This window comes from Neodiprion virginianus, chromosome 2 (assembly GCF_021901495.1).
Source record: "Neodiprion virginianus isolate iyNeoVirg1 chromosome 2, iyNeoVirg1.1, whole genome shotgun sequence".
Taxonomy (NCBI): Eukaryota; Metazoa; Arthropoda; class Insecta; order Hymenoptera; family Diprionidae; genus Neodiprion; species Neodiprion virginianus.
The window spans coordinates 8,913,523-8,937,778 of NC_060878.1; the positions used below are offsets into that span (position 1 = coordinate 8,913,523).

General features: G+C 43.4%; 1 protein-coding gene across 3 annotated transcripts in view; it reads left to right on the forward strand.

Moving 5' to 3' along the window:
- Window positions 1-1,143: 1,143 nt before the first annotated feature.
- The window catches only part of LOC124298790 (homeobox protein araucan), a 67,645-nt gene continuing 44,532 nt past the window's right edge, over window positions 1,144-24,256 (forward strand). For 2 of the 3 annotated variants that reach the window (XM_046751282.1, XM_046751283.1), the window contains exon 1: window positions 1,146-1,523. In XM_046751282.1, the coding sequence (XP_046607238.1) occupies window positions 1,410-1,523 (114 nt within the window). In that variant the 5' untranslated portion in view covers window positions 1,146-1,409. Of the gene's footprint in view, window positions 1,524-24,256 lie in introns of all 3 variants that reach the window. The other variant, XM_046751281.1, reaches the window with a different exon arrangement.

Sequence of the window (24,256 nt, forward strand, 5' to 3'; positions counted from 1 at the left end):
TTAACCCGGGTTCCGCGGGGGGCGGAAGTGTCCGCGCACTTTCGCCGGCGGCGTTGGCGGCGGCGTCGGCGTCGGGAGCGGAGAGATGCCCGGTTATTGGTACCCGCACGTGGCCCCGGAGGCAAGCGTCGCGACGCTCGGCCGTCGCAGTGACGCAGGCACGCCGACGCGGCCCGCACGCGCGTTCAAAACGACCCGGGCTAATCACGTCATTACCGAAAAGCCCGAGCCGCACTCGGTTCCCCGGATCCGGCAGACTTTACCCTCCGAAACACAAGCTGCAACGCAGCTTCGCGCGTCCGAAGAAACATCAACCGGAAGAAGAAGAAGAAGAAGAAGAAGAAGAAGAAGAAGAAAAAGAAAAATCAAGATAAATAAAATTACCAACGCTCAATATATGTATATATATATATATATATATATAAAAGGATAAAATTTCAAAATTCAACGAATCGAAGAAATTGATTCTTCGTAACGGAAATACGGGAAAGAATTTTCGCGGTACTTCGTAATCGTATATAATCGAGCGGAATTCCGCGGCCTGCGGCAGGATTAAGGCCCCGCGAGGAGGGTCAGGCGAGTCGCGTCGGTCCCCCGAGTCCTCGGGGCCCGGTCGGTCCTCCCCCCCCCCCCCCCCCCCCCCGCGCCATCTCTCTCTACGCCACCCCTCCCTCACCACCCGCCGCCCGCCACCCGCGCCGCATTTCCCCTCCCGGGGCGCCCCTAATGCCGCAACTCCATTGGGTCCAACCTAACCCGGCGACGCGACTTCATTCCTCGCCGGCTGACCACCACCCGTGGGTCACCTCTATAGCCGGTGGTTATCCGCGCTGCACCACCAGCAGCAGCAGCAGCAGCAGCAGCGAACCGGTGTTGCGGTGCGGTGTATAAACTGCAGCGATTTCGGGATTTGAAAACGAAAGAGAAAAAAAAAAAAAAAAACAAAACCATTGTAACAAGAAAAAAACTGCGGTAATAATCGTATTATACCTATAGACAATTTTACGCGGGCAAAAAAGTCTGCAACGACTGTATCGTATCATGCATATCAGTGATTGTAAAACTTGACGATTGCGGCGTTTTTTTTTTTCGTTTTTGTATTTTTTTTTTTTTTGTTTTTGTTTTTTTGTTGAATGCTTGTGAAGTGATAATTTTGAATCGAATCGCCGTTACGGTTTTGTGCACATCCCCTGTTGTACGAAGATAATATTTTTCTGTCTTCATTGGACGGTTGTTACTCGGGGCATGTATGAAAGATACACACAAACGGCCAGTGATCGCGGTGACTTCCGTGCACGTATCGAAGGATATTGATATTGTTGATAAACAGATTGTGTCGACGTTCGTCGAGGCGCGTTTTCGAGGGAATTTTTCTTCCGATTTCTACTTTGGTACAACCACCGGGCAGCATGGACATGTCGGAGGACTGTTGGGAGCACGTGGGCCTCCTTCAAGATGTCGCGAACCCTGATCAGCCACCCCAGCAAACCGGAGCTTCGGAGTACCTTATGCACCAGCAGGAGGTGAGTTAATTCCACCTTGTTGGAAGATCCTCGATTTTCGAGAATTTCGAGTTTGTTGTTGTTTTTTGTTTTTTTTTTTTTCTAATACACACCGGTCGAGGGTTGCGGAATGTCACGGATTTGACACGCGGTGCGGTTTTCTAGGCGAGGACGTTCAAGTGCTGTGAAATAATAACGAGGTCGATGTTGATGGATAGTAATAAACGTTACGAGTGAACGATGCGTGTTTTGGAAATTACGGTATTTTGCAATTTTATGAAGGTCTGGAATTCCGTGAATTGTAATAAAGCAAGGATCAAGGTTTGTATCCTGAAAAGTCAACGTTTTTAGAGTTATTGCAAAGTGGGAAATTAGAGTTTTTTTTTTTTCTTCACTATTAACGTGTACAATTTGATCAAACTGTTTTATCGATCAGATTTTTCAATGTAATCTTCATCTAATACGTAAAGACACACGATGTTGGAATGATTTTTTGTTAAATCGGTTCCATTCGCTGACGTTATTGTATCGAGAAAATAATGTAGGTACGCGATTTGCTTTTGCTTTCGATTTGCTGATGCATTTTGTTCCAAAAATCTTGATTCGATAAAAAAAAAATTAGGTTTCGGAACGTAGTGAATTTTTTTACCGTCTATATAACAAACAAGAGCACAGCGTCTACGTCACTGTTCGAAGATAACAATGTTTCATTACTCTTGGCCAGTGTTTAGTCATCGAAAAATGAAGTTTCGAAGACGAGCGCTAAATCTGAACAAACTTTTATCGCCTAATCCAATAAAAGTTTCGACAGAGTAAATTATGAAATAACATCGTTCTAACAAATAAAGTTGTATTCCGTCGCCGAGAAATAAAATATATATAAATTCATTCGAAACACACTTAAATTATTTAAAAACGTTTTACATAGTCTTCACATGAAATTGTGGTTCGATTATGAGCGTATGAATCATGCGATTAAGTTTTCAAGTTGAAATTCTAACGTTCGATTTATCACGTTGTCATTTTGACTAATTTCAAGATTAAGGAGTTTCTAAGAACGAGGCGTTATCCTGACTGGCATGAAATAAAAAACAAACTGCATTGGCATGAGACGTAAAGTTCAGCTAAATATGAGACGTATGGAATATGTCGAGTGTTTTCTAAAGCCTGCGATGCAGCAACGAGGCTAAAAGGTTTTGGCGCGGGAAAGACGTTATCGTTGCGCAATTTACGCTGCAAAGCACGCAACGAGATATCGGAAAGTAATGAAACTAGTGCATTGCCACGTATCCGAAGCGTTGTGGACGTATAACGCGTGTATGCGGAGAGAGAATTATGCGAACAAATGTAGACGGCTCTATATTTCCGCGATAATCGGAGCTCGTAATTTTCATTCAAATAAGAAGGGCAACCGTTCATTTTCACCTCGTGCTTCAGTGTATTTATTACAACCTTTGTACAACAGCGAAACGCGTACGATGATACAGTAAACGATGTTTGCAGGTACTCGTTGTTGGACTCGAGCTTTGCGGCCTACATTTTGACCGCAGCGCACAAGTTTTGCATTTTCGATTCCCCGACGCACAGAGAAAAATTTCATTTGTTACGTTAACTAGAAAAATTCCGTAAAACAGGTATCGTTAAAAAAAACTGTTTGAATATCGTTGGAATTACGAAAAACGAGGTACGCCTAACCATTTTGCGCTATCGTCGATCCTTTTTTGGTTATTGCAACGCTGAATCAGTTTCCGAGGTTTACTCTACTTTTTTAGTTGAATAAGGCTTCAACGTCAATTTAATGTCGCACAAGCGTTAAATTTTTGCAACGGTTGCAAGAAAATATAGCAACAGTGATCGTAATGAGAAAGAATAGTAACGGATACTAGAAAACTAATTTTCATTTTCTACCTAGAACTATATTTTTCGATTGTGGTAAAAAATGAAAATAATTGAGGAATGAGCCGCAACCGGAACTAAAAATTTCTCTTAGCGCGATTTGTAAAATTAAACGTCAAATTCAAATTCAGTGACTTCTGCAGCCTCGTAAAACTTTTTTTCTTTAATAGTTTCGAAGTGAATATTAGAGATTTTTATGAAATCAGGTGTGAAATATACTTACTCCAAAATTTCAGTGAGCTCTTTCACAGACACGACATGTTCTAGGAATAACAAAACCACGCACGGAAGCAAAATAGAAGCCTAATTAGTAATATACGTAGGAGAATATTGAAAATTGCCACTGAATTTCTAACCGAAAATTAAATCTGAATTAGAACGAATAACGCATGTTTAAATTTTATCCGAATAACACGATTTTCAGAACGTGATCAAATTATAACCGGGCAGAATTTTAATAATGATCTTGATAAGCGCGGTGTAAATATTATCTAAATAACAGGCAGAGATAGATTCGAAAGATGGCGGCGCACCTGTCGGGCAAAACACCGTGTATCATATCACATCGGAGTGCGAAAAATCTAGATAGATTCCACGAGCCGATCCTTCGAATAAAATGAAGTAATACGACGAAGTGGGGAATAAGTGTTGCAGCTGTGGCACGCGCTGTTGATTCCGAGTGTATATTCCGTTCGTTTGCCCAAGCCAAACAGCAATAAAAATAATTATACCTATCGAGCCCTCCCGCGCGGAAGGATTTAGATGTCATTACATGGATCAGAGTCGAGGAGGAAATAGAAATAGCCGCTGACGAGAGAGTAAACACAGTAATTTCGTTTCAATTTCGGGGATTTTTGTTGCGCCCCTCATATCGCCGCGGAAGAAACATAATGAGGAATAAAAATTGAGATCAGAAAGGGTCCGACGGACCCCGAGGTTCGAGGTAGGGAAAAGCTCGTTGTGTAGAGAGACGATAAGACGTGGAAATACGATAGGAAAAAAAGTTACCGCGCAACCTGTAATTTCGCCCGAAATTATAGGCATTTAGGCGGCGTATACACGTTTAAATGAGCGGATAGGAAAGCTGTACGGACGAATACGATACATCGATACGGGATCGAAAAGAATCGGAGGCATTAGGGCTGGGCGCGTGGTCAAAGACGCGGAGCATCCGCACCTGCCTTTAAGTACTTGAGTTCAGATTCGCCCGCGATAAGGTTGCGTTCGGACGATATATGACCACTCATGACGGCTGGACACCTTTTATATCGGACGTAACGCTGCGAAGAATTTCAATTTTTGTAGCAGTGAAACGTGTGTGTCGATATAATGAAACGGTTCAAGGAGCTGCGTGGGTTTCGAAGGTGAAGAAAAGTCCGTCGTCTCTAAATTTTTTTTTCAATTTAATGCAACAATTACTTTACTCAAACTATTAAGAATGGAAAATAAGAATATTTGAACAACGTTTTGAAAATTCAGATGTTCGGCTCTTGGAAAAAAGTATCTTTGCGGTGGCCGCGATAACTCTTGATAGGTTCCAAAAATTCAGAATTAAAAAAAATCCAACATTTTCTGTTACTAAGCGAGTATAGGTTGTGATTGGACGAAGGATTTAAAAAAAAAAATTGTAATTTGAAGTTTTGGTAGAGTTTTATGCAAGAAATGAGATATTCGGTAAAATCTACACCATATATTGCCTTGTAAGATAAGTAGTGATCTATGAAAAAAAAAAAATTCTCCGTTCAATCGCGAGTCAATTCTATCTAGAAGAAGTGTACAAAATTTCAATTCGATCGGTGCATTGGTTTTTGAGAAATCGTAGCTACAGACTTCAAAAATATAGTTTTGAGAAAAGAACGATAAACCTGCGACGCTCTCGGCCGGTCGAACCTGATGAGAGGAATTTCCAAAGTCTCTCTCTCGTAGACTTTTACTCTAATTGACTTGAACCTTTGGGAAAATATTTCCGACATGTTGTACTGTTGCATAAAAAAAAAATTGTATAATAGATTTTTTGTTTCTCTTTTTCCACGGTTTTGAGTAAAATCTGCTTTTTTTTCTTCTCTCCGTGCAGTTATCGTTATTTCAGTTTATTCTTATTATTGCAGCATTAAATATGTTTGTACAGTTTACCACATTTCTTTTAATCTTACAAGGCCTTAACGTCGATTCATTATTGAATCAACATCAGATCATTACGATAGTTACAAGGAAATGTAGAATCAGTAAAGTTCATCAAAAGAATCGTGACACGTAACGAATTTTCTGGTTAGAGCTACAAAATTAATTTCCACTTCGGATCTATAATTATATTTTTCGGTTACGGTGATAAGTGAAAATAGTCGAAGACACCTGTACTTTCTACATTTAGAAACTTCTATCGGTGCGTAGGAGTGTGCATTCGAAATGCCTTGCTTCATCTACTGATAATAAAACTGCAAGCTTGTTTTCCTTTGCCGAAGATAAACGTTCTGTCGGAATTTTAAGCAATACGGAGCATTGTTGGACTGCAATGCTTCCGAGTATGGAAGTGAATGTATTTTCTTTCGAAAATGGTTCATTTCGCTATTTTACAATCATCCGAGATATTCAGTATAAACGCTAAACTCGTAGGTATTTTGCAAACTCGAGAGAAACTTTGCACGATCATTATAAGCTTGCAAATTAGCGATTGTTTCAATCAATCTTCCGTTTCGTTAACGTTACTGACTTCCGGGTAATCATTCAGAACCAACGTTTTCAAACGTAGCTGGTAGAAACGCGTTAATCGCTGTCTGTCAATACGACGTATCTCTCGTACTTTGTAAAACTTGAAAGCTTTACATTTTGTTTGAAAGTGAAATAGATAAGCGAGCTAATTATTGTTAAAGTAAAATTCTCAAATATATTCTCAGAAGCGTACCAAAATTCTCTGGATACAGCTCACCCACCCAAATTGTCCAGTGAATTACTTTCTAACCCAAGAATGATAAATTAAGCCATATTTAGAAGCATCGTACGCTGTATTTACGTTAATACTGCTCTAATCGGCGTCAAATTTTGACACAAGGTTTATTTCCACGTAACAAAGACATTGAATATGTGATACACATGGTATTGAATTACAAGGACAGGATTCTAACTTTGGATAACTGGCAGTGTGCCGTCCGTTTTACCGAAAGTTTAATTTTTTCTTTTCCATCCTCTGGCATTTGTTCTCTATTTTTCTCTCTTTATTTCCCGAGGTGATGCGGAAGTCGCAGTTTATTTCCAGCATTCCGCTTCCAGTTCCGCGCACATTGTTTTAATTAACCACGTATTGTTTCTAATCTCTGCCATATTATACTCGTAATATACGCGTATCATATATATATATATGTATTCACGAGGTGCCGTCAAGCGTTTGTTGATCCATATTTCATTCCTTCCCTTTTGGGACTCGTTATATTATTTCCTACGGTTACGGATCTCTCGAGCGGAAGAGAAACAAGCGACGCCGCGACGTCCCGAAAACCCGGGAGGAAGTGTAACGTGATCGTGTTCCATATTTTATCGCTATTATTAAACCGTGATCAGTGAGCAAAATATACGCAATTGATTAATTAGCACCTCTCGCCGCGATGTTAATTATTAACAAGCCATTCATCGTTTCCCGGTAAAACGCTATAGTAAGAGTATAAAAATCGTGATAAACATAAAATCCGACCGCGCTGGTTTTAAATTCTCTCGGGTATGAATTAACGGTTGTCCGAATAACAAATTTGTAAAACTTATGCTGATATTTGTACGATTTTAACCAAACGAATTAATTATCCAAAAATAAGACGTTATGTAGTATTTGTATAGCTTGTAACTCAAAGATTGCAGCTCGTCAAATTTTATTGGATAACGAATTTAGTCTAGCGTCGGTATTTAAACGGGAAGGGAATATAATCTGTACGGTATTTATAATATATACGTATAAATATATGTATAATGAAACAAGTCCTCTGATGCTGTTACGTCACGGTAATAAATTCCACGGAACACGAAAATTTCCGCTAAGCTTCCCTCCCTCCGTTCCTCTCGCCGAGTGAAACCCCGTGTGATATAGCAGTGTCTTCCAAACTGATGAATCAGTATAATTGATGGTGTACCGTCAAAAAGTGCCAGTCTACGAACAGCGATAAATTTCAGAGGCATTCTCGGATTTTTCTTTTTCTTCTTCATCTTCTTCTTCTTCTTCTTCTTCTTCCGTAGCTCGAGAATTGTATCCATATACAGCTGTTGTAGGTATAAATCGCTATTTTCAGGCAAGCAGCGTGAGATGTGAAACTCAGGCGATGTCACAAAATAAAGAGATAAAAAATAAAAAACAAAAAAAAAATCAATAATTGAAAATTCGATGAATATCGTAATTCTAACAATGAGCGAAATCTCATGGTATGGGAGAAGTTTGATTTGAAAGCTTTTTCAAATTTCCAAAACTTGACCTGCAAAATAGATATCGTGTTTCATAAAATTATCCTATATTTTCTTTAAGGTTTATGTTTTTGAATAATTTTTTTTAGAATTTGTAACCATCAGTACTTGATTTCTTAGATGTGCAAAGATTTCGCGGATCTAAACGAGTATCGAGCGGACAATTTTGAAAGCTTGCCAGTTTCTTATCGGTGAATGAGAAATGTTTCTGAAATTTACTTCGAATAAAATTATAACATTTTTTAAGAATCAATCTTACGCTGGACCGAGAAAAATGAATCGAATGAAGAAATAAATAGTCGAGAATTAATAATAATAAATAATGATTTTTTTTTTACTTTAACGCAAACTTTCCTAAAATATATTTAAAATCTACGTATCGTCACTGAATTTCCAGTAAAGTCGTATCCAACGAAAAAAATTCACTTTTCTCTGTGCATACGTGAGTTGTCCGATCCAGGCTGTTAAATTCATCGAGCAACGAACGGTCAAGCGATAAGAGATGCGTAAGAAGCGGTGCCGAATGGACGCGTAGGAGTTATAAGTTGAAATAAATAGTTGTAGGCGTAGTGAACGAGAGGCTGGTAGTTAGTTAGGCTCACGTATGGTTTTCCCACGGCGACATGCACTCCTTCACCTGGTAGTAACAGCCTTGTGATGTGGCCCCGTGGCGCACATGGGGAAACGGAAAAAAAAAAGAAAAAAAACCGATAGGAAAGGAAAGAAGAAGAAGAACAAGAGGAGGAGGAAAAGTAGTGAGAAGGAGAAACTGTCTGTGGGAACCGAACTGCAATTCATAGACAAACAAATAGACAAAGTGTAATTCAGCCACGGTGAAGTTTGGTAGAGTCTGTGTAAAAGCTCACGAGTCGCGATGATCGGCTCGCGTTTACTCGCCAGCAGCTGATATCTCTATTCATATATTCCTTGGGCGTTCCGGCTCTCCATCTTCATTCGGACTTATCGGTATACCTGCATTATAACGCGTGTGGCTAGGTGCCGCGTATGCAGACAAGTCCGGTCGACTTATTGGTCAGAAGCTCGCGACATTCCTCCACGTCCTCGTCGAGCCTCGTCCGGGTCACGAATCCCGATAATCGGCCCTCGGAAATCCCCGAATTTTAACATTTTTCTCATCTTTTGTCATCACCTTTTCTTCCTTCCATTTACCTTGCTGATAGATCAGCGAAACATTTTCGCAACCCGGATCCGATTTCGAAGTATCTCGGCAAAAATACGAATAATATTCAATTTTTCAGTCCACGCTTAACATTAATTGTTTGAATATTTCTCGTCAAGGTTTGTTTACAAATTACTTAGTTCAAAACGTTGTATATGCAGTTGGGGCGTTTCATTCGTTAAATATGTTAACAAACGTAAACCTTTGCAACAAAGTCTAGTGTACGAATATAAATGAACATAGAAAATGAATCCACTTGCTAATCTGTGTTAAGAGCTCTCTGCGAATAGGCTACAGTTGATATATACATGTGCATCAAAATTTATTCAAGTCAATATAAATCTGTGTTATATACATTTTGGTTGCTTAGAACGGCTGAACGTAAGATTTGTTCTAAAAATACAATTTACTTAAAGCAGAAACGTAAAAACTTTGCCCAAAAATCTCACGGCACATTTTGAAATAACGTTGACGTATTTTCATTTTATACTCTCTCACGCTTTTCGCTGGGTGAATAAACGGCTAATATTGAGTCATATAAACGGGGAAAACGCCCCCTGACATCGAGAAGGTACTCCGAAGTACATATATCACAAGGGCGCTGCAGAGCGCGGCTGCAAAAGGTGTCGGAGCTTTTGGATGAGAAGGGGAAGCCGGAGTGACGCTAGAGCAATTAAACGAAGTTTTAAAAGAAATTTATTGACCGCGATAATGAAAGAGCGGACGCACCTGTATGTTGGTTCGGTGTCCACCTCGGGCCCGCAGATAAAACCGTTTCCACTTCCGGGCGACGCGACGGGTTGCGCCAAGCAGCTAGGAGGAACCAGCGCGACTGCATGGTTTGATGGTTTAATAGGAGAGTGAGAAACAGAGGCGAGCAAAGGAGGAGGACAAAAATTAAAAACAAAATGAGAAAAGAGAAAACAGTGAAAGTCTACTGTTATTAGGGGTGTGCAAAAGTTCCCGGCGTTGCACGTGGATAACGATACCTGACGTTGGTTCTGTTCAAGACTTTGCTTTTCTATCTCAAGCATTTCTGTACTGTATACTCGATTGGGAGTCATCTCGATCCAGCAGTCCTTGCAAATCATCGGATTTCAGCTCACGGGGTCTTCCGGAACGTGTTTTATCAGACAGATCAAAATTACCATGGAAATTTTGAGAATCACTCTCTACGCGTACTTTCACTCGTGCCAGTCCATTTCCATTTTTTGCACAAACTTTCAGGATAAGAATATCCTATCTTCTTTTTAGATTATGGTCAGTTTCGTACCACGTACGATACAGAAATGCTTGAGATAGGAAAGCAAAGTCTCGAACACAACCAACGTTACGTATCGTCGTCCACGTGCGACGCCGGGAACTTTTGCACATCCCTGATATTATCGGGATCGTATCGCGATACTGCGTTGTTGTCACATATACTGCCCACCCTTCGTTCAGGTCGCCTTGTAATTCAGCCTCGATTCTGATCCAACAATACCAGCTGTGATCCAGCTTTTAATTCCTCGGCTGCCCCGTGGAACTATATGGTCTTAATTAAAAAGCAACCACCTCTTCCCCCCTTACAAGGTACGGTTGGGTAGTATCCATGGTGTATCTCTGTATCGGTTCACGATGACCGGCAACTTTGCGAACTGATCGTTACCGGAACAAACGATTTTCTGGTCACCCATTTTGTCATGGAAAATTAATACAAATACATAATAATTTACGTCGCTGCACCGTATTTGTAAATTTGTAACCTGATTTCGTAAATTGACAAATCTTTTGCACAGTAAATGTGTAGTGTATTCACGGTAATTTTTAAAAGTGTGCATCTTCACAGCTGTACAGTTGATATTTTGCTAACCGAAGTACTTTAAACTTGTTCTGAATATGCAAAACAGCGATTTTTCCGATTAGTGTTTTGCTGATACTTGAAGTGACTAAATAATTGAACCTCGCAGAAACCACGCAGTGTAAGGAATTCTTCTGCTGAATCAGGCTTCCGAAGTTTGCGGCTTGAAACGAACAACGCGAACTTTGTCTCCGCTCGAGGATCGCGAAAGCCTCTGGTTAATCCGCGAGATAGGGGATCAGTTCGTTTATACCTGGCGGAGTAGCACTAAGTACAAGGCACACCTTGGGTCTTATCCTCTGAGGCGTTAAATCAGATCGCGCTCACCTTCCGTCTCCGCAATGTATAAAAGTCGAGGGTCGTCTAAGATCTGGTCTGTGATCGAGTAATCGGAGGCATATTGTATAATATATTATATGAAACGGACGTAGAGACAATAGATAAAACCCGACGTATAACGCTCTCTAATAAGCGGCTGTCTTGTCGCCGTTTACGGTAACACCACGTGAACCCGACGTCGCACGCGATCTTTGCATACGTATGAATATTAAGAGGAACCCAGTCAGCCGGCCGAGCTCTTGTATACTGCCCGCTTATTATTCCATACACAACGTTGAAAATTCTCTCGTATATTTTCAACTCCGCGCAACGATCGTTTCGTGCGAAAGTCGTAATCGAAAGAGTAAAAATTTACACGAAGAAAATCTCACACTGTGTATAAATCCCCGCAACACGAAGTGAAAGTTGACCAAGTTGTCTAAGAGGATTACAAATTTCGGATGAAATGGAGTTGCCAATTTTGTTGAACAATTTCAAGTCAAATGATCGGTCAAAACCAGTGATAAGATGAATATACTCAGGTATTGTTTGTTGCCTAGGAAGTGAAAGAATGATTTAAAACGTGGGATTCTTTATATGAGAGTCTTTTTCCCTACCATTTTCGAGAGGTTGGACCCCTTTTTCTTCTTCTTCACAGAAAAAGAGAGACTTGTTAGAATTAATTTGCCTGACGTGTTTTCATTACATTTCGACTGCACGTGCAGGACACAGGACACGATTCAGGCACCCTAGAAGCTCTCCTCACGCCTCCTTCGAGTACTTTGATAGCGTCACTGGGCCGCTGTGTAAGTTCGCACGGTCATTTCCGCAGGGGTTTAAGGGAGTGACATTTATAAGGCCGCACTTGTCAAGCGCCTTCCACCATCCCCCTGCAGGCCGCCATGCACTTGTCACACGTGGGAGTCTCCTTCCTTCCGAAATGTACGCGGTACATGGGGGTACACATTGGTCTGCGAAGTGGTAGTGCGGTGTAAGGCACACGTGACACGTGTCCGGATCCCGCATGGCCCGCAGGACACGTGCGCCATTAGGTGTAGGTATACTCGTACACGTAGGTTTATAATACGACAAAGTCTTGGGGACGCGCGTCGATCGTTGATCACTTCTCTGCAACAACAACAACAACAGCGGCAATGTCAGAGCCCTGCATCCCTGATGCACGCGCCTTTCGTATGGCTACATTAAAAGTCCGCGGGACACGTGGACTTCGACAACATCCCCGTATCCAGTGTAGTCATAAGTCAAACGTGTGCACGTTGCTCGATGGAGCTACGTCTTCTTATCGAGGTTTCGAACCCCTGATCACTGAGCCTCCGGTTATGCTTCGGGACTTCGTTCCCCCCGTCCATCATCCGTGATTCTCTCCCTCGCTTGGGATTGAAGGATTTTCTTGCTCGGAGGAATATCCAGTAGCGAGAATCCCGAAGGATCCATTAAGGCGAATGGGTACATGGTCGTGTCTACTTCGATGCAATCATTATCGCCTTCTCGTGGTCTTTTCTGGTCTTCTGCCCGCTTCGACAGGCCATTTATGATCATGGTGCGTACATTTATTCTGGAAATGATAGATCTGTCGAAGAGATCTTTCAAGAGATACCTTCTCAAGCTTCCGGATGAGAATGGTATCCGTGTACGTGTACGGAAAGTTACAAGCACTATAATAGGCATTGTCCAAGTTTCCGAAAGAGATTGCCAAACATGCATACGCAGAGTTATCCGTCTCCTAAACGTCTTTACGTGTAGAACGAAATGCCTTCTACATCCATAGTTACACATCCTGGTGAGAATCGTGAGTAGATCGGTGTTACTGCGAGTGTCGAAACTCGCGCCGGATGGCTAGATACGTACTGCAGGCACTCGGGGAAAACTTGTAACAAAAGCTTTCCGTGAAAGTTTCCTCGATTTTCGAGCGTCACGCGAGGGACTCGGGGTCGGATACGTCGGAGGACAAGACGAAGGAAGATGTTCTCCGAGGTTGAGGGAACGGGAGGGCGAAACGCAGCCTGGTAACAACCGGGGTCTCGCATAAACTTTGCGTATACAGTTCTCGTCTTCATTGTCGGCACGGAGCTGGGACAACGTTTGCTTCGCGGTGAAAACTTGGGTTGGGGTAAGTTTTGAGAGCATGGGAGCATCGTCGTCGTTCTCGGGAATAAGGAGAGCACCCCCTTCGTACACACCGCAAACTGTTGCTCAAGGCTCGTCACCGCCTCCGTTGCAGGGCTCCGGGCTAATGAACCAGCGGAAGGTGGAGGCGGCTCAAAGATCCCGGGGATGAACCTGGCGCACCTAGTCAAGGGCTGCGGGATAACGCGCTCCCTGATAGACGGGTAGACCCAACGAGCGATACACACGGACGTCGGCACACTTGGGCAACTCGCCCTGCAGGGTTGGAAACGCCGCCCTCCTCGAGTGGAGCGGCGTCCGTTCGCCCGCCCCCGCCTCCGTCCTTCAATTAGAACACTGAGCCAACTTAGTGTTTATGCCGCTGGGCTAAACTCCGAAATGGGGTGCGACGCCCGCCGCACAACCCCCGGGGTTCCTGCGTGTGCACGGCCTCTTCTCGCAAATGGGGTTCCACCGCGAAGAATGGGGCATAGAACAGCGGCCCGAGTCACCCGGATCGCGGGCAAGTGCCTCTGCCGACCATCAACCCCGATCCCCTCGACACACTTTCAACTTTGCCATCGCATTATCGGGCGCCGACGATCCTCTGGGTTCTATCAGGTTTCGCTTCGTTTAAGAATGTACAGACGTGTAGGTCAAAATTGTTTCAGGCAAATGAAAATCATACAAATTGGTCTCGTTTTCGTTTTGAACACATGTGTAAAATTTGAAAGCGATTGTTCGAACCGTGTCGGAGTTATCATACTTTTGACTTTTCGTGACTTTACATTGATTCTTATGGGAAATCGTATGGATCGAAGTAAAATCACAACAAATTAAAAGCAAAATAACTCCGGTATGATTCAGACAATGACTTTCAAATTTTATACTGATATCTAAAATAAAAGTGAAAACAATTTGTATAATTTTAATTAAATTGGCATGATTTCGACCCACACGACTGTACATCCTTAATACTCGAGCATTTTATGTTACCGGTTCCGATTTATTTAGGTACTCCAGATTGATAGTGAAATCTTTGTCCTCAATTTCTTATTTGTGATTACTGTATTACTGATTTTGAGGTTAATTTGTTCGTTTGGGAATCAATCGAGTGGAAAAAGACCATCGTTAGTAAGATCATTTACTGTGGAAAGATATTTCGAACCTTGACTTATGTTAGCGGTGTTTTTACATTCCAATCAGGAGTAAAGACCTTCAATCCTGCTTACATCACGATCCAATTGCAACAAAGTATACGGATTTGCATAAGTTTACAATCACGGTCTAACATCGAGTAAACACCGCTAAGGCAGTGACACAGTTTCTTTAAAATTCCCCAACAATTACCCGTCGAATCGAACTCCTAACCACAATTCAGGCTCCCAAAGTAAAACGAGTGAGATTCAAAGTCTGGATGGTTGCTAGTCGATGAGGGGGGTGAAAGAATACAGAGCTACCTGTTACCGCGAAAAGCACAATTGGTATAAAAAAAAAAAAAAAAGAAAAGAGAGATGGAAGATGCAGGGTATAAGACGTTTGAGGTGAAAGCCGGGGTCGCTGGGGTGAGAAAAAAGGGAAAAACGAAAGCGAGGCGAGAAGGAAAGGAGGAAAAGATTCGGGGTGCGAAAAGCCGATGTCGTCGGGGTTTTCCCCCCTCGGCTCCGCCGGGCACTTTCCCGCTTATTCAGCAATGATTCAATTCGGATGTGCTTTTCACGCTGTGCGGCAGTGGTAGCGGCTCTGCGGCGTGTGGCTACGGTGTGTATGTATAGGTATACACGTATAGATATAATACCTACCCTCGATACCGAGCGCTCCGTATAGAGGCTCGAAGGGAGGGCGAGGGACGAACAGATTGCCTGGTATTCAACCACCCTCGCATTGCCCGACCCCGGATCCGCCATCCACTCCTCAGCGAACACGGAACGAAGGGAGAGGAGATGGAGCTGGGAGACTGCGGAGCCAACTAGCCGACAAGTCGTTCTTTTAATTCCACAGCTCTCTTTATATAGGTATATACCTATACATAGGTATAGATGCGATCTCGTTCTTTCTCACAGTTACTTTTACCTACCCTCTCTTATATTCCACCGCCAACCTCCGTCGGTCGATTATTATCCTCGCTCGGAGAGATTTATCGACACTTCGTGCAAAACTTTCAATTATCTTTCGAGCTCTGATAGAATTTTATACACAACGTCCGCGCTCTTACGCAGAACTGATGATCGCTAACGAGTGACTTGCGACTGCGGAAGCGATACGGGAGCTTTCCAATAATACACGGTCACGTAAATTTCGAAATAGTTGTATCAAAGTGTGGTTTAATCAAATTTATCGAATCAAATTTAGGTTTGAGTTCTCTCGGACCAGCTCTGCCAACAGGTAACTTTGTTTACTCCTGCAGGTTTACTCACGTAATCTTTATCCCGATTGAATAAATAAATAAGTAAATAAATAAACAAATAAAGGTGAGGAATTTTGTCGAAAATTTACAATTTTGGTAAATCCTAATGAACGAACGGTTTTGTTTTTGCTGGTATGAATATCGTAGTTTATACGGTAGATTCTGTATTAGCGCCCGAAAAAAATGACGATATAGTTTTTTATTTCAAAATTGTTTAATTTTTGTTACCTTCAATTCGTCAAATATAGCCGTAACCTTTTTGTTCTAAAATCACAGTTAGTTATTGGTGTTTTATGTCAATTTTCAAAGCTTCAGTCGATGAATATTTTGCAAAATGGTCTCCACGTTATATCATAAACACTTTTCTTTGAGTGAAAAAATTACTTCCTTAAACATGTTCGTTCTATAACTTGTGAAAAGCAAAAATCAAATAATTTATTCGATGCTGTCCGAGTTGAGATACAAGCAAAACACTGTTCATCGTGATCTACATCGTCGGATCACTTGAAGAAATTTTCGAATCTGCAGAACCAAAAAAAGAATGATAAAATAAGTTTCGACCGGTACCGTACAAAGAAGGCAAAAAACGTGTACTTTCATGCCGACGCACACATCAAGGTACCGTGTGCGCAGCGTGCGTGACGCAGACTGAAAAAGGTACAACATCGACTAATAAGAATTGAAAAAGCTGAGATATGACCCGTGCTCGTTTGACCCGTGATAGGATGCGCGTGGGTATATATACCGTATCACTACCGGGGGATATTACGTCGTTACGCGAAGCGCTACTTAAAATCCGAACGGAAGGGATCGATCGAAATACGTTACGAGCGGTTAAGGAATACAGCTGAGGTTGAAAAAAAGGTAGAAATCAAAGGCCCCGCGCATAATATGCGCGCAGATGCGGCGAGCGCGATGTGGTGGGGGCGCTCAAAGGGCCCGGCGGGGCCCGGGCCCCGGAAGATTAGACCGCGCGGTCATAAGCGCGGGTACGTTACGCGAGGAGGACCGGGGCCCAACTTTGACGCCAAGGAAACATACCGACGAGGTATAATGGCGCTTTACACGTCCGACTCGTGCATCGCGCCCTTCTCCAGGGCCTGCAGGAAGGTGCAGGAAGGGTAGCCGCGCTTATGATACCGTCGATGAGGACGCCCGCGGCGTTTCAGGATCGTCGGGCAGCTGCGCCTCTCGACGACGGCAGCAGCGGTGGCCGCACGCGAACACGGTGCAGAGGCTCTCTCACCTGCGGCAGATCATGTCTCATGTCCTCGGAAATTATTATTCCACAGCTCGCACCTCCGCGATACAGTGCCCTTCGCTCGATCCCTCGATCGAGTCGTCAGAGGCGCCTCAACTCGTGAGGAGAAATCGTACGGACGCAACGGCGACAACTTTGCACGTCGTATACTCCTGCGCCGTGCGCGGTCGATCGATGCGCATGCGCCGTCGATCATTGCGCAAGCGCGGTCCTTCGCCTCTCGGCGCGCGAATCTACCGAGACTCTCGATCCTCGCATTGGCCACCTATTCGCGCGTTTCGCCAGCTCCTGCTACCGGCGCGTAACGGCGAAACTTTCAGCACTCTTCTTTCCCTCGTCGAATCGTACAATCCGAGTGTGTACGCCCGTGCACGCGTCTCTTTGTGTAGTTACGAACGAACCCGTGCAGGCTCGTCTGTCTTCTTATTATACGGGAGCTGTCCGTCTTAGGAGTTAATTAGTTCATGCCACTTTTCCTGCAGTGATACGTCTGTTCGTCGCAAGTAAACTCTTGCTTATTCTATTAATTAGCGGCGGTACGTGCTACCGTTTTTCTCCATCCCATTCCCCTCCTTTTGTCATCTTTCCCACTCCTCTTTCACCTTATATGTATACTCGCATAATCGCAAACCAGATCGTAATCAGGTTCAGCGCAATTTGTCCTGCGTTAATTCGAAAAAGTGGTCGATTGTCGTTGATTTTTTGTCTCCGACGTTTCATTATCCAAATTTTCTCACGATAAATTTCAAACGATAAGTTTAGAATTAGCTACTTTTTTCTGCCTTTTTTTTTTACCTGAATCCTTTTGCCATGATTATCCGACTGCTTGTAGTTTCTTGCGATTCGACAACAACCGGATGCCGTCACTGCAGGGGCAAATGTTTACCTAAAACAGGATTGTTTACACTTCGTTTCATGTATGTACACCTTCCCGTAATAAAGCGGCACGAGCAAAATTGATTAGTAGATATGTTGGACGATTACATACGGCTGTTAATAATTCACTTAGCGTTAATAGACGGGCTAATATTTGCCCACCTTTATTTTGTTGGAATATCCTACTACGCAAGTTGTACAAGTGTATCTGCGTATCGAATTAGCGTACACGAACTTCACGGAGCTAGGCTTGTACAGTGGTTCAAAACGGCCGATACAGTATGAGCTGAAATTCCGGAAGAATCATAGTTCCGTCACAACCGTTAGGTCCAATTTGAAATTCCGCCGTATCGCGATGAAATTTTAACGAACGAAAGCTCGCTGCACGTAAATAGATACAATTAAGCTCTGCGGGTTACGATTGGCGATGCTGGAATATAACTCGATATTGAAACGCGCGTGCGGTGGCTGTTGTAGGCATATTTGAAGCAAACATAATACTACCTCAGGCTTGTTAGCATAATAAATTATCATAAATATATGTTAACCAGTCGGTTGTATTTGTTAACAGAAGTAACGTGGGCGGGATAACATTTCCCCCCTCCCCCCCCCCCCCACCTTCAGGTATCTTCTGTCTGTATTATACGCATCCTTATACATCCAATACCCATCCGCACACTCACACGTACACGCATGACTCGTCGACGACGATGACGATAATTCTGCACGCTCGCATTACCGAACACACAGCTGCGTATCGTCATCGCCAACGTCCGCAATTATTGGCACGTTTTTCTGCCTTCGAGCTTGTTCGATTCTGTAATTCAGCCTGCAATTCGTCGTCTCGCTTTTTTGTTACACGCACAATTCGTACCGGTATTTTTAAATTATCAGGTGCACCCGTATACCTGTAATAACCAACTTTGACAAGCGTGGTGATTCCGTGCGTGCGGCACGGAGACGGGACAGGCGCGTTTGCAGGGATCGTTTCAAGTTTACCGGGACACACAGAGAAGCTCCTAATGGCTGTTTCGTGTAACTAAGTTCATTAGCGTATAGGACACACTAGAGCTGCAGGAATTCTGCTCCGGCGTTTATCAACCTCGCTTTCAGCTCCCTCGCCGCAGCTACTTCTCGACGGATAGTCGCTTCCCGAGTCGAAATTTAGAACCTCGTCTACGCCTGCCAGTCCTACGTTTGATAGGACGTTGTGGGACCCGCAGAGAACTAACTCCGAACCGAAAAGAGAACCTATTCTAGACCCAAACTTTCCCGATACTTTCGTTCCTTCCACGTTTTGGTTCAAAGTAGGACATCTTCGAAAGCTCTACAGGTCCTTTGCCATGGAATATACATACAATTCCAGTCACTGAATACTAAGATCAATACTTGATTCAAGTGTTAATGTGACAATCATCTCTAACTTAATAGCGATGAATTATAGACCCAGTTATTGATAATGAAAACTATACGGAAGATTCATCTGCATAAATTTAAGTCTAATTGCAAGTATGAATCTTATGAAAGAGTACTTATTGTGCTCATATTACTCTATTTTGTCATGATACCTTAATTTAATCCGCTTACTGCTAATGACTTTTACAGCTTAACGCATCTAATTATTTGGAGTAAGTAGAGTAATATAATCACCAAACCAGACATTACTGCGGTACTTTTTGCGGACCTTACGACAGTAAAGAGGCTCTTATGCGAAAGGAGAATCACGTAAAGTACCAGAATAGGTTATAATAAGGGGTTAAGGTCCACAAGGGGTCAAACTATTGAAAAGATAGCTCTCTCATGGCTCTGAATAGGGCGTGAGGACCCAAAAGTATTAAACGAGGCTCTGCTTAGTACCTGCAGGCTTATGGTAGCGTCTAAATTCCGACTCTGGTCCGCCTTCGAAGACTCTCGTTCATATTGACGAAAATATTCGAGATGCGGATTTTCAACCAATGAGATCATTCTTTTTATTCAAGAATCGCTTCATCGATGCGATAGATAAATTTCGTTGCATTGTATTTGTTACACTAATAAACAGGTTTCAAACGTCAGTTTTTACATTCTTTAATATATATATTAAATTTCCTTTGTAATTTCCTTGTAAGGAAAAAGGAATCGTGAATATATATGAGAATATTCTCTAGATCGACAAGGTATCGTGAAACTAAAAGATCCTGCAAGACATTTGTAATCACTGACGTCTTGTTCGTTTCAACGAATACTCCAACTCTTGAATTGGGAGAAACACTGCAATGTTAAAAAATGATCTAAAAGTGTATGGAACATGAGAAAAAAGAAACTGTTACTCGCAGTTGAATTTGACTGATTCTGCATACGATCACTTTTCCTTCTCTCTCCAATATCCTTCAGTGTCGATTTTAAAAAATCAATCGACATGTACGCGCGCTTTCAGCGCAGCATTTTAAAATGTCGGAGAGGAGGTTAATACACCATCCGCAGCCGACGGATCGTAAAAAGCGAAGTATGGTGTACAGTACAGTACAAGCATACCGCGGTATTATACGCGATGGGATGAAATTGAACAAAAAGACGATGAAAAGAGAGTAAAAACTTTTAAAAAGAAAAACGACAAGATTACGATCGTAATAATAACAATGCGATGAAAAAGTAATAATGATTAAAAACAAGCAAGTGCTTCCCACGCGTGTTATACGCGATGGATGCGTGACGCCAACGGCGGCTCACAGAGGCGAATTTCCTCCGCCATCCATCCATCCGTTCGTCCGCAGACCATGCAAAGCCCACCCCGACTCGATCTGGGATCTTTGCTGCACCTACCCTGCACCTCTCTCCGTACACACGGACCCGTAAGTACGCAGACCCTTGCGCCCAGCAATTTAGCCGGATCTGCATATTTTAGCACGAACACTTCCGCCGATCATTATCATTCCGCGAGTCGCTCATTCGTTCGAGCAGCCCATGAACCGCGGCACGATCACGAGCACGATGTGCACCTCGTCTATTCGTCCAGCGGTTGGTTTTTAACCCGCGAATCATGCTCGCGATGCGCGACATTTTCGCGCAGTTACTCGCAGGCACGTCTGCACTTTCACGGGTTCTGTATTACAATGTCGTTCCAACAATTTTCATGAAAATGAGGATGTATCATACGATCTGTCGTTTATCTGAACCGTACCTACGTCTTGAGGGAGCGATCGGTTCTTATCGCGAATCTAAACCATCGCCCAAAATTGAAGATAATGATAACCTTCGCTCGAGTCTGTGCGTCGTTCGCACCGTTTGTATGCACAGAGACTGAAAATAATGCGTAAATTTTGCCGCATTAGCAAGCTGGTTCAACCCGTTAACTTTATATTCTCATCGACAAATCGGTCAATTATTTATACATATTCAGCCCCACGTTGAACGGGCAGGCAGGTATAATGAAACGATTGCGAAACACGGAACGGAGGGTAGACCGGTGCCCTCGTATAATCTAGATTTTCAACGTCACGTCACATATTTTATAGATCCATCCCAGAGACCCCGCAGACACGTATGCTCGTACGTGTAGCTTGGTTTGAATTATTCATCCGTGACCCACCGAGTGCGCATTGAAATTTAGCACTGCACGGAATCGCGTCATTATTTTTGGATCTTTCATTAGCTTTGCCTTTAAATAATCATTCGCACAACACATCGAACAAGTCCAATGTCAACTGGTGATGAAAGCTTGTGCGCATGCCATATGACTGTTCTTACGGTACCATTGAACTTGGGATTTGGAAACTTGTTTCGTCCGTTCGTACGAACCTTGACCTCCACGATTCATCCCTTACGAATATCGCTGGTTGAAGATACCGAGAATATGCATCGCGAATCGAGGATGTGTACGATTGCGCGTGTAAATTGAGACGCGGTTTGACCGGGTGGAATTGAACCGGTGTTTGCGAGTAGCTCGCGAGGTACATAATATGCGGGACGACCATTAATTTAATTTGAGCGCAAACACGGCGAGTAAATAAAGTACACGGAGATAAGTTCGGTGAGCATATACCTGAATAGTAAGGTAATAAGGTCCTCGGCTTCAGCGATACCAGCAGCACCACCTAGGCACGGGGTACGGTTTCATTCTGAGAAACAGCATCGTTGCACGAGAGTGTTGCACAGGGTACCAGGTCTCGGACCTAACATACGTCCGGGCGTCCCGACGGCGTCCCGACGTCCCGGCGTCCGGACAGGCACGTTGCATTATGGATGCGTTTGCAATAATTATTCGTTTCCTATAGGAGCACGTAACAGCCGACATCGAGGCCTGCGGTTCGTGCGAGGCCTCGTGTTTTGCACCTGATTAAAGATAAGGCCTCGTACCCGTATTCACCTTCGTACCTCTGTCATAACCACGTTACACACGCCCATCGACACACCCTTCGTCCCACTCTTCTAACCCGTATCGCGCATTACATACCCCGATACTGATCGTCTATGGTAGGAACCACCTATGCCAACCTCCTAAGTGTCAATACTCACGGGGGTTGCGCCTCTAACGACGATACCGGCCATGGACTAGCTTATATTCCCATCGTTTTATACACTGGGATTATTATACCTTGTGCACCCGTGATTGTGCGCCTAGCGAAAGAATGAAATCCGCGCAAAGTACCGAGCGGTGTAAACAACGAAATGTTGTAGAAATTTCGAAATTCAAATGTCGATATTCACAGTCCGCGCACGTTTTCCATACAGTGTTTTGGATGACGCACAAAGTTTCGATTGGGTGGGCCCATGCAGATCACGTTCCCTGCTTCGACACTATTTGCTGATAAATTTCTTCGACGTGGTCCATTATAAGACGCGGTGATGACCACGTGAAAACAATTCGATTCTTCGCTTCTTTTGGGTTGCCAAGTGTTCTTTCACCCATTGGTAACAGTTCTGGGTAAACTTGGATCCGGTGACACTCGAGGCGGTAATTTGATTGGAAAGAAATAACCATAAGCTTGCGGTAAGTAGAAACAGCAAGTGTTCGTCTCTTCCGAACTACGGTTGCAAAACATGGTCTGTGTACTGGGAGAGGGCAAATAGTCATCTTGACCTCGAAGACTGGGAATCTTTTGGAAACAAAAAATTGCGTTTCTTCGTCCTTGTTCCATGAAGTCCTGAATTTCTTACCAGACCTTAAAACTGACAACGATTTCTTTTGTGGAGAAATTGACTGTCCAACAGTTTTTTCCACCTATTAGTAACGGTTGCAGAAAAACTAAGAAGAGGAAAAGCTCATGGCAATAATTGGACAAAAAAGAAATAACCAGAATGAGCTCGCTTCTCCTGGGCGATGATTGCAAAGGGTGGTGACCGTATTGTAAAATGGTACTTACATACCTTGACCCAAAAGACCGAGAATCTTTCAGGTATCCCATATTCCGTTCGTTCGTCCTCGTTCCATAAAGTCACGGTGTTTTCCATTCGAAGACAGAGCGAAGGTTGATCAACCCTAGAGCAAAAGGGTGATGCAAAGTGACGCAATGACCTCCCGCCGCGTTCCTCTCGTCTCCAAAACTGGCACACGCTGCAGGGTTAAGGGGTTCCAGTGGTTATCACGCAAACTACAGCCTCCGGGGGTTCCCGAGGGTTCGGAGGTTCGCTCCAGGGGCGCCACTGGCTTTCCGAACCGCAGGGTTTCGCCGCCTGCTGCCAAGCATTTCCATTTTACCCCTGCGGGACGGACGCGTCGCATTATTTTCGTTGAGTACTTTATACGGGAGACAGAGAAGACCAAGAGCCTCGCTTCCAGACAACGGCTCACCACCGTCCACTCGCACACATCCATCCAGCCGTATCCCGACGCTCGGTTTTATATGCCGTCGACGTCGTTCTACCCGGTTGGACACCTACTGACGCGTTACTTATTTATAAATACCGTTGGCGCCGGTAGATACAGACATCTGCCGTCCGGGGAAAACGCGCGCGTCAACTCGCCGGGTCTCCGCGTGCTCGATTCCGTTTCAAAGGGCCCAAGTTTTCCGTCTGATCCACACCGCGCACACCGCTAATTGGGTGCATAGTTGATAATTACAGATGTTTCTCAATTACACGTCGACTTCTTTCTTTATAATTGTTTTATTTTGTTCTTTACGTGTTTTTTTTTCTACCTTTTTTTTTTTTCTATCTCCTAGTGATAAAGGTTCGTTGATAGGGTTTCAGGTGAAAAGTTACACGCGTCATTCTGACACTGTTTGAATCGTAAAATTTCCGAGAACGTGATTACAGGCGCGATAAGGGGAAGAGAAAAACTATGGATCGGACAAGACCATCACGGAGAACGGCCGGTGATTGGAACACCATTCGATTATCGGAAAACGTTTAGTTGGACATTAATTTTCAATTTAGAACACTATCTCTCTCTCTCCCTCGCTCTACCGTCTTCTATCGCTACAATTATGGC